Source organism: Anolis carolinensis, chromosome 6 (assembly GCF_035594765.1).
Source record: "Anolis carolinensis isolate JA03-04 chromosome 6, rAnoCar3.1.pri, whole genome shotgun sequence".
Classification (NCBI taxonomy): Eukaryota; Metazoa; Chordata; class Lepidosauria; order Squamata; family Dactyloidae; genus Anolis; species Anolis carolinensis.
Window position 1 is genome coordinate 69443148 of NC_085846.1, and position 11419 is coordinate 69454566.

General features: G+C 39.2%; 1 protein-coding gene across 4 annotated transcripts in view; it reads right to left on the reverse strand.

Annotated features, from left to right (window-relative positions):
* The window catches only part of LOC100562030 (collagen alpha-6(VI) chain), a 127002-nt gene that overhangs the window by 68126 nt on the left and 47457 nt on the right, over positions 1–11419 (reverse strand). For all 4 annotated transcript variants that reach the window (XM_008112761.3, XM_062958010.1, XM_062958011.1 and 1 more), the window contains exons 4-6: positions 10648–11265; positions 7166–7723; positions 1453–2019 (exon numbers count right to left, since the gene is read on the reverse strand). In XM_008112761.3, the coding sequence (XP_008110968.3) occupies positions 1453–2019; positions 7166–7723; positions 10648–11265 (1743 nt within the window). The remainder of the gene's footprint in view (positions 1–1452; positions 2020–7165; positions 7724–10647; positions 11266–11419) is intronic.

Sequence of the window (11419 nt, forward strand, 5' to 3'; positions counted from 1 at the left end):
GGGTTTGGGGGTGACTGGCCTTGGCATATGGGAGTTGCAATTTACCCGCATCCAAAGACCACTGAATCCAGCTGATGACGTACCTGTACCAAACTTGGCACATAGACCCAACATGGCCAAATGTGAATACTGGTGGGATTTGGGGAGGATTGACCCATGATTTGGAAGTTGTAGTTCGCCCACATCCTTATGTGTGCCCAGTTTGGTTCAGATCCATCATAGGTGGGGGTCACAGGATTCTCTGGATGCAGGGAGAACTACAATTGCCATCATATTGGGGCAGCCCCGCTCCCCCCAACCCCCCCCCCCCCCAAGTATTCAAACTTGGTCATATTGGGTATTTGTGCCAAGTTTGGTCCAAATCCATCAGTTGGGTGCACATTGCTCTATCGATGTGGGTGAATTATAACTCCCAACTTCTGAGGTCAGTCCCCTCCAAACCCCATCAGTATTAATAGTTTGACATGTTGGGTATGCGTGGCAAGTTTACTAATTCCATCACCAGTTTGATACAGAGTGCTCTCTGCGTGTTGGGGAACTACAACTCTCAGAATTCAAAAACAGCCCCTCCAACCCCACCAGTATTTAATGTTGGCCATGTAGGTAGTGTGCCAAATTTGGTGCAGACCCATTGTGGGCTGGGTTTAGAGTGCTCTTTGATTATAGGTTAACTATAAATGCCAGCAATTACAAGTCCAAAATTACAAAATCAACCCCCCCAACTTCACCAGTATTCGAATTTTGGCATATCAGGTATTTTTGCTAAATTTGGTCCAGATCCATCATTGTTTGGGTTTACATTGCTTTCCTGATGTAAGTGAACTACATTTCCCCTAAATCACTGCCAATTCTTCCCAAATCCCTCCAGTATTTTCTGTTGGGTGTATTGGTTATTTGTGCCAAATTTGATCCAATGAATGAAAATATATCCTTCATAAGTGATATTTACATTGCAATTATAACAGTAGCAAAATTATTGAGTCCAGGAGGTATTGTTTTCCCTTGAGAACCTCTGGGGCTAGAGATGGGGAAAGTATTATCTTTGTGACCACCAAGGATTGTTTTGTAATCCCCAGGTCCTCAAGGATAAAAGAAAACAGAGCATGTTTTTCTTTTCAATCTAAAATGGCTCACAAGGGCCAAGAAACATTACACACACTTCAAAAGGACATTCTGCAGTAGAATACGTTTTTTACAGGAGTGGCCACACTACAAGTTTCCCCATTTGGCTAATATGGCTAAGTTGGGTTAAAAGCTGAACTTCTGGATTCTTACTAGGAGATTCTTCCAGCCCCAGCTTTGGTTTGAGTATGTGTTTTTTAAAAATTCATGTAGACATGATTACCATTCTCCTGTTTTAATTGCTGAGCAAAACACCCACCCACACATATCAACACATATAAACTCAAACAAATTGCGTAAGTGGTAAGGATCAAGAGAAGCATTACTAACCCTCTGGCTTATAGGGACTGCATATGCCAAAAATTATGTCGCCTTTTATGTCCTCTAATATATCAAAGTTTTCAACATAAAACACCTTCTCAGGTTTCCCACTTATCTCTTCTAGCTGTGTTTTATTAGCATTAAACACGCCGACTGAATAGATGATGATGCCGTCGTTCCTCAGCTCGGTGGCTGGAGCTGTTACTTCATCACTTGCTTCTCCATCTGTGATCAGGACCAGAATTTTGTTGACAGAAGGCCGTGCTTGTTTGGCAAGTTTGAAATACTTAGACACAAATCTCAGGGCGCCTCCAGTATTTGTGGTGCTTCCAATGAGGGACATATCCTCAACAGCCTGAATAATGTCACTTTTTTTTGAGGTGTTCTTGTTGAGTGAAAACACTTCTTTACTGGTGTCACTGAAATGGACAACACCAACCTGTACCTGGTCTACACCAATGTAAGATCTGTTCACCACCTCCTTTATGAAGGTCTTCATTTTCTTAAAGTTGTCATCCCCAATGCTGCCTGAACTGTCCACCAGGAACATTATATCTGCTTTCATTTCCTTACAAGCTGTGATGGAAAGAAAATAGTTACTAAATTTTTTAACCAAATACGGTCAAACAATTCTAAAAACATTGCTTATGTGGAAGAAATATCATCTATATATATAAACTAGCTGTGCCCGGCCACGCGTTGCTGTGGCGAAGTCTGATGGTATGGGAAATAAAGTATTGGGGAATTGGTGGTAGTTAAGGTAAAGGGTAAATGTTTTCTCCTGATATTAAGTCCAGTCGTGTCTGACTCTGGGGGTTGGTGCTCATCTCCATTTCTAAGCCAAAGAGCCGGCGTTGTCCGTAGACTCCTCCAAGGTCATGTGGGATGACTGCATGGAGCGGCGTTACCTTCCCGCCGGAGCAGTACCTATTGATGCACTCACATTTGCATGTTTTTGAACTTCTGGGTTGGCAGAAGCTGGGGCTAACAGTGGGGGCTCTCTCCGCTCCCCCAATTCAAACCTGCGGCCTTTCGGTCCAGAAGTTCAGCAGCTCAGTACTTTAACACGCTGCGCCATCAGGGGATATTATTTCCTAAAGGTTGTGAATATACAATATTTCTGATAGGTTTTTTTTGGTCTGTTGGAGGCAATGATGAATGCTGCAATTAGGATAAATGATTAGGATGTAATGGCCTTGGAGTTTTAAAGCCTGGCTGTTTCCTCCCTGAGTGAATTTTTTGTTGGGAGGTGTTAGCTGGCCCTGATTGTTTCCTGTCTGGAATTCCCTTGTTTTCAGAGTGGTGTTGTTTGCAATATTTTATGTGCTTCTACTGTCTGTGGCCCTGAGAAAACAGAGGATTTGCCAGACTTTGATGATGGGAATACTTTGTTGGGAGGTGTTAGCTGTCCCTGATTGTTTCCTGTGTGGAATTCCCGTTAATTTACTGTTCTGGTTTTAGAGATTATATTGTTCTGCATTATTCTAGCCCAGTAATTATTTCATATTAAAGTAGAATCTCACTTATCCAACATTCGCTTATACAATGTTCTGGGTTATCCAACGCAGTCTGCCTTTTCATAATCAATGTTTTTGTAGTCAGTGTTTTACATTCATTGTGATATTTTAGTGGTAAATTTGTAAATACAGTACAGTAGAGTCTCACTTATCCAACATAAGCGGGCCGGCAGAACGTTGGATAAGCGAATATGTTGGATAATAAGGAGGGATTAAGGATAACCCTATTAAACATCCAATTGAGTTATGATTTTACAAATTAAGCACAAAACATCATGTTAGACAACACATTTGGCAGAAAAAGTAGTTCAATACACAGTAATGCTATGTAGTAATTACTGTATTTATGAATTTAGCACCAAAATATCAATGAAAGCATTGACTACAAAAATGCATTGGATAATCCAGAACGCTGGATAAGCTAGTGTTGGATAAGTGAGACTATACTGTAATTACTACATAGCATTACTGCGCATGGAACTACTTTTTCTGTCAAATTTGTTGGATAATATGATGTTTTGGTGCTTAATTTGTATAACGATTACCTAATTTGATGTTTAATCGGCTTTTCCTCAATCCCTTCTCATTACCCAACATATTCACTTATCCTGCCGGCCTGTTTATGTTGGATAGGTGAGACTCTACTGTATATTGATAATCTTATATTATCTGCTTAGAACTGGATTATATGAGGCCCCTTCACAGCTGTATAAAATGCACACTGAAGTGGATTATCTGGCAGTGTGGAGTCAAGATAATCCAGTGCAAAGCAGATAATATAAGATTATAAATGGGTTATATAGCTGTGTGGAAGGGCCTTGAGTCTACACTGCCATATAATCCAGTGCAAATTAGATAATCTGTGGAAGAAGCGTAAGTGAGACCTAAATCTGCCTGTCCCCTAACTGAACCCTGGTTGTCCTTTGGCTGAATTGGTTGCTAGGCGACCAAGTGGGCAGAGATTAGCCCTCTAAACTGGCAGCAATTGGATAAAAAAAATTATTGCTCTCCCTCTAATTAGGACTTTATTTTTCTTTTCTTTTTGTTGTATCAACCTTGAGGCATGGATGATGGGTTGTGTTGTCAAATTTTGAGGTTGGGGGGCCTGTACTTTTGTTGTTTTGTGAGTCGCCGTGATGCCATCACTCTTTTATATATATAGAAGGGTAATGAAATTTCGTCCTAGCACAAAACAACAAAACTACACATCCCAGAAACACTAAATATGGCAGCACAACCCCTCATCCATGCCTCTACATTCATACAACAAACAGCTCCAGCTACTCCAGAAAACGGCCAGGCTTTGAGGCTGCAAGGCTATTCCCTGCTGTTCCAACTGGCCAACAAAGGATTCCCATAAGCTACAGCAACACATGGCCGGGCAAAGCTAGTATTTCAATAATATCTTGGGAAATTGCAAACAAATCCATTTTGATTTTTTACTCAGGTTCAAGATATTGCTTCTTTTCATCTAGCATTCACTTAAGCATGTTAATTTTAAATGTTTGGCTTTAATTTACAAATAAAATTAATTGGTTTAACATTTGATTAAAAACCAATTTAAATTCAATTTACTATTTTAATTTTAATCAGACTTTAACAACTGTGCTGTGTTTATAGCTTTTACTCATGCTATTGTTACTCATTTAAGTGTTTCACTTCATCCAGACAACCTTTTCAACTTTGTTTTCCAGTCAAATATTTCAGCACAGTCTGTCCAGTTAACATATTTTCAGAAGCAGGGCCATCAAAGTTCATTATTTGTTCATCGGTACATTCAACATAAGTTTTTTGCAGTTCTTCAGTCCAAAAAAAAGTCCCTGAATTTGGAATAGTTTTTTTAATGCTACAGTATTTGAATTGGAGGGTAGTGGGCACTCCATTTTTGGAAGTCTTTAAACAGAATAGAGGTTGAATGGTAATCTTTCAGGTGTGCTTTAGTTGTGCATTTTTGCATCTCAAAAGGGTTGGACTAGATGGTCCTTGTGGACCACTCCAACTTTAAGACTCTATGAATTATACCAAACTGAGGATCAATGAAATCAAAGAAAACCGAACTTGATTATGATTTAATTTCTGACTTTGGCATCTGCAAACTCTACAAAGTTGGTAAGCAATCATCACCTATGTACATTGCTTAGGTCTTGCTTTCTGCAACCCCTTGCTTACTGAAGGAAAGTCTCTGTTTATATATTTAGAATGATGTTAACACTGTCATTGCTCCTTATTATAGAGTTTAATGGCTATGACCCCAGTCACTTTGACTACACTATAAAACATGATTTTCGTTCCTGGGTTAGAAACATTATTTCCTAATTGGTTCTATCATAAAAACATGGAAAAAGCTTATTAGACTGCAAAAACTGTATTTTTGTGGGGCATCCTGCAGCAGATTTTGCTACAGTTTTTCATGAATATCTTACAGAGTCTCTGTCAGGACACAGGCTCCTCTTAAAGTGCCACACGCGCAAGTATTCATTGAAGTATAGAACTCAAAAAACACTTAACTTCAGTGTTATAACCAAAGGAAAACGTTTCTGCAACAAATAAAGCACTTAAACGGGAGCAGAGAGATAATCCGGATTATCCAGCCTGATAATCCAGTTTAAATACAGTCAAAACATTCCAAAAAGCAACTGCCACGCTATGCTGTGGCACAAAGAATCAGGAGAGAGCTAACTGCTCTCAACACGAAGCCAGGAGTCAAGCCTGAATTCAAAAGGCACAAAGGAAGCCAAAACGCCAATTCAAAGGGGCAAGCGCTGTCGTTGTCAAAAGCAAGCCAAGTTCAGGAGCCAGTGGAAGCCAGGAACGGCAAGCCAGAAACGCCAAAGTGGGAGTAAACAGAGCCGTGGTCAGGAAGCAAACCGGAGTCAGGAGCCAAAAATGCCAAGCCAGAAACGCCGAAACAGGAATGTCAAAGCAGGGACGCCAAAGCAGGAAATGTTGAAGCTGGAGCAAGCGATGTCAAGGAGCCAGAAACGCCAAAGCAGAGATACCAAACCAGTCGCCAACAGGAACGCCAAAGCAGGAAGTAATCCGGATTCAGGAACAAGCGAAGCTGTACAGCCAGGACCCAAGGAGACAGGCAGCGACAAAGCAATGTCCCAAAAGACACCTTGCCTTCTGCAAAGCAATAGTTCTCCAAACTCTACTTTTAACTTACTCGTTGGAGTCCGATGCTGATGAGACCTCCGCCTTTTCCTTATCAATCACAGCTGATCTTGATCTTGTTATTGGACCTTGCCTCCCATCCCTCTAGCCCCTCCATCTCTGTTCAAGACTTAGATCTCCCCATGTCCCAGGAGTATGAGAGGCTTGCCAATCCCCTGATGCAGCCCCATGGGTTGGCTCATCATCCACATTTATTTGAGTCCAGTCAACACTCTCCATCTCACTCCCAAACCCATCATTCCCAGATAATCCCTCTTTTTCCTTTCTCTTTCCTCATCCGACTCCTGCTCTCGAGTAGACCTTTTGGCTCCTCTACTCTCTGCGAAATCATCATCTAGTATGGACTCCTCATCACTAGAAAACGCATAAAATGTCTCATCCTCCAAAGGAGCCATAAGTATTTCCCGGACCCGCTTTACTTGTTGTTCTTCATCAAGCACCTGCTCTCTGTTAGCCCTTTTTCTCCTTCTAGCTGTTTCACCTGTAGAATCATTACCGCCCCTTGGCCCAACTACAACAGTCTCAACCAAATCAACATAGCTTCTGGAAGCCACAAAAATGAAGTATCAACTACTTTCAAAGTAAGTATCGGATAATTAAACAGAAACAACACTTTCAAACCAGGAGTAGAAAAAAATTAAAATTTTGTTACATAGTTTCTCATCACACTGAAGCATGAATCCACTTTAAATCCGGTTTCTGCCTCCTGTAGAATTCTGGGGTTTGTAGTTTGTGAGGCCCAGGACCTGCCTGGCTGAGCTGTTTAAAGACCCCTTCCTAAAGTGGATTTAAAGTGGATCCAAGCTCTGGTGTGATGGGATCTATAAGTGTTGTTTGTGAATTTGATTAATGTATTCTCTCTAGTAATTTCTAGGTTTTTTTGGTGTGACTTATGGACAACTTTTAGTAATGTAATGACTATTATTATGGAAATACATACCTTAGAACTCATAATGCCTAATTATTATCCCCCGACAAAGGTTCCTTGAATAATGAAAATGAGATTTTGTTTACAACGGAATTCTTCTTACCTTCTTCAGAGCATATATCTTGAACAATATTGTCTTTGATGGTTTTCAGTGAGGCATACTGATGCACATAGTAGACGTTTGACTCTCCAATTTCCTGCAACCCTTTCCATTTAATATCTCCCACACCAATAGCAATAACATTGATTCCTGCTTTCCTCAATCTATCAGCAGGTTCTTTCACTTTGTCATGTGGGTCTCCATCTGTTAGCACAATGAGATAGGTCGGCACTTTATTTTTCCGCTGCTTTCTTGCACTTTCAAATAATCCCAGCATACTTTCCAGAGCAGCTCCAGTATATGTATCTCCTGTCAAATACTGGATATTATTGATTGCTTTTTCTAAATTGCTGATCGTACTGTGTTTGTCAATTTCAAATTCTGTTCTGTGACTGTTAGAATACTGAACGACTCCAAAGCGAACATGATCGGGACCAACAGTAAACATTTTAATCACTTCTTTCAGGAAAGTTTTCATGTCTTTATGAAAAGAATCGGAATTAATGCTTGTGGAACCATCAATGAGAAAATAAATATCAGCTCTTTCTGTGTCCACACATCCTGCAGGAATAGAAAGATATTGTAAGGCCTTTGATTTAAACTTGTCCCAAAGATAATCATAAGCCAATGCTTTTAAAATAGGCAAAAATATAGGCAGAGGTCCTTCAGAATCATTACTCCACAGGAATCTATATTGGTATCAACAAACCATTAGTATAACTCAGCCTATGAAAGAGGTACAAATTAGTGGTATTGATAAAGAGTGATCATGCTTTACTCATGAGGTATACTCGAAGGATTAAAACTCAAATGAGCCCTTGAAGAGCACCTCGGCAGTAACATATTATCTCAATCACTTTTTCTCAAACACATGGTGATAAATCTAATGACCAGAATCCTATTGATGATGTATTCATGAGTAAATTTTGTTATGCTAAGAAGAGTGTCCCTTATCCAAAATGCTTGAGACCAGAGGCGTATTACATTTTGGATACATATTTGTATTTGCATATATGTACAAGATGTGGTACATTAGAAATCCAAATCTTATACACATTCACAGAAGATAATTTTATGCAATATTTTAAATAATGTTGTGCCAGAAGCAAAGTTTGTGCACATCAGAAAGCCAAGTTGCGACTACGTGGGCAATTATAGGTATTTGCATGTTTCACATTTTGGAATTCCAGATAAGGGATTCTCAACTTGTACTAAAAGTAATTATTTGGCCACAGCACAGTGATTATTGTCAGCAAATAGTTCTGCAAGCAGGGTTTTACAGATATTATTAGTTGCACATCAGTGTACAACTATTTGGGGCAGTATTCTTTAATTCAGTGAAATCTACACTATAAACCCTGTAGTCACTTCTTAATATGTCTATATGAAAGTATTCACACTAAGCATTATGACAACAGCCTTTTAAAGAAGCAAGAGGTGGATGACTACAGAAAGGTTATTCTTTTTCTAATAATTTTTATTGGCACTTTACAAGCAACTTTGTTCAACTTATAGCTTTTCTCCAATATTGTTTTGTATCTTACATTAAAAGTAGGTGAACGATGCATAAAGTAGGAAAATAGAGAGGGAGCAAAAACAGCAACAATAAGAAAAAAGGTGAAAAACAAAAAAAAGAGGGGAAAAAAAGGCATGGTAGAATCACCCACCCCACGTGAGATCGTGCAAAAAGTTGCTATAACTTTCTGTTACTTCCAGAGCCTTCGAGCGACTCCTTTTATTCTTATCTTTTTACTTATCTCTCATTCTTTTATACATGTATATATGTATGTTTGACTGCAGAAAGGTTATTGATGAAGATTAAATGTAGAAATGGGGCAATAGGAACTAAAACATGGGATTTGACCTACTCAGGCCTTGTTCATTTGCCGTACTTGACTCAGGGCCCTTCCAGACAGGCCCCAAAATGTGGGATCTGTCGGGTTTTTACCAAAGATGTCCATACAATGCCTTTCAGTTAAAAACAAGTGCTCATGCAATGCACTCATGATATCTATGCTCAATTGGACCTAGCAAGTATAGGTAGGTTTTTACTAACATCTTGATAATGTTCTCAAATGCTGCTGGAGTTGTTATTCCAGCTGCACAATTGACTCTACACTTCAGCATTGCTTGAGAAAGTGATCAAGACGTCAGTAAGACTTTGTTTGATTTTTACTCTTTATTTGTCAAGACTGGAGTTAAAATTTGAGACTGCAATAGTCTCAATAATAATTATGTAAAGTGTTACTAAAGTATACATATTTATGTTAAGAACTGTACAAACTCAGCTGGATAACAATTCCAGCAGCATTTGAGAACATTATCAAGACGTTAGTAAAAAAATTTTTTGTTTGGTTTCATTTACCTTATGTGTCAAGACTGAGAGTAAAAACTGCAACAGGTTTATAGGTATACTTATGTGAAGTGTTGCTATATTATACATTTATGTTATGAGTTATACAATTCCAGTTGCATAATTATATAATTATTGGATACTTAGTTTAGGATATATGTTGCTTGTTTGGAACAAATTCTGCAAATAGATTAACATTAGTTGTTGGATATACAACAGGGACAGGGTTATGGTTTATCACTGACTTCATTTAAATCCAGTTCAGACTTAAGTAGGTATGTCACCACAATCCCTTTCTTATACAAGTTGGATACGAGTTGGTGTTACAGATTGGAGATATAAAAGATTATATCACTATAGAAATATAGAACTCATAAATTAGTACCTTCGGACCGTTGGAGGGCCGGACTATAGTTGGCCACCGAGCAATAATAATTAATAATAATGACATCAACAACAACAGCAACAATAAAAAGTGGGTTGAAAGAGACCCTTTGGGCCATTGAGTCCAACCCCCTTCTGCCTTTGTGCACCAAAAGCACAAGCAAAACACCCCTGACAGATGGCCACCCAGCCTCAATGTTATTAATAATAATAACAGTAATAACAATAATAATAATAAAGAGGGTTGGAAGAGACCCCTTGGGCCATTTAGTCCAACCCCCTTCTGCCTTTGTGCACCAAAAGCACAAGCAAAGCTTCCCTGACAGATGGCCACCCAGCCTCAATGTTAATAATAATAATAATAATAATAATAATAATAATAATAATAATAATAATAAGGGTTGTAAGAAAGGAAGAGACCCCTTGGGTCATTTAGCCCAACCCCCTTTTGCCTTTGTGCCATGGGGGCCGGATAAATAGCTTCGATGGGCCGCATCCGGCCCCCAGGCCTTAGTTTGGGGACCCCTGCTTTAAACTATATTATATACCATACTTTTCCTTTTTCCAAACTAACACAGTTCTCCAGCCTTCCACAGATACCCCCTGGTTTAACTAATAAAGATTTGTCCATTTATCCCTCACCCTCTCCCCCCCCCCCCCCCAATTCACAGGACAGCTAAAGCACACAAAAATCAGTAAGAAGATATAAACAGAGACTGCGCTAAACAGATTCCTTAAAACTTCTTACCTGTTTTGAGATGTACTTTTCTTTCACGTTTCACATACAACATGTTTTGTATTTCATTGAAAAGTTTCTTCTTCAAAGTGTCAGATTCCCTTGGAAGGTCAGAAAAAGTGACTTGAATAATATTCCGGTTTGGTGGATATGATACTACCTGATTTAACTGAGAGATATTAGCTCCTTCAATGCCTATGGCAAATACTGTTATGTCAGCGTTTATAAGCTGCTCTGCAGCCTCTGTTAAAGAGTCATCTGAGGGTCGGTGGGTGATGATAGTGGCAATTTGTTTCACTCCTTGATTCTTTCTACTTCCAGCCCGTTCAGTAAAAACTTGTTTCCTGGTAATATTAATGGCCGCACCTAGATTGGCTTTTCCTACTCTCGGAGAAAAGCTCTGAATTCTCTGCAGAATGTCTTTTTTTTCAGTTTCCTTGCTCAGGAAAGATACTACTTGTGTCTCGGTGCTGTATTTCACTAGGCCAATTCTTATGCATTCTTCTGTCACATCAAGAGAGTTTATGGAATTTTGTAAGAATGTTTTGATATATTCAACATTTGCGTTGCCAACACTTTCATCAACTACAAATACGACATCTGCAACTGAATCACTCTGGCAATCTGTAACTGGGGAAAAAGTAGATACAGCACAATATTAGTAACACTAGTCTTTATTTTAGCCAGTTCTTTGTTAGACGTTCACATAATAATAATTATTATTATAATTATAATTATTATGTGACTCTGGCAGAAACCAGTGCAGGTGGTCCCGGTGGTGATG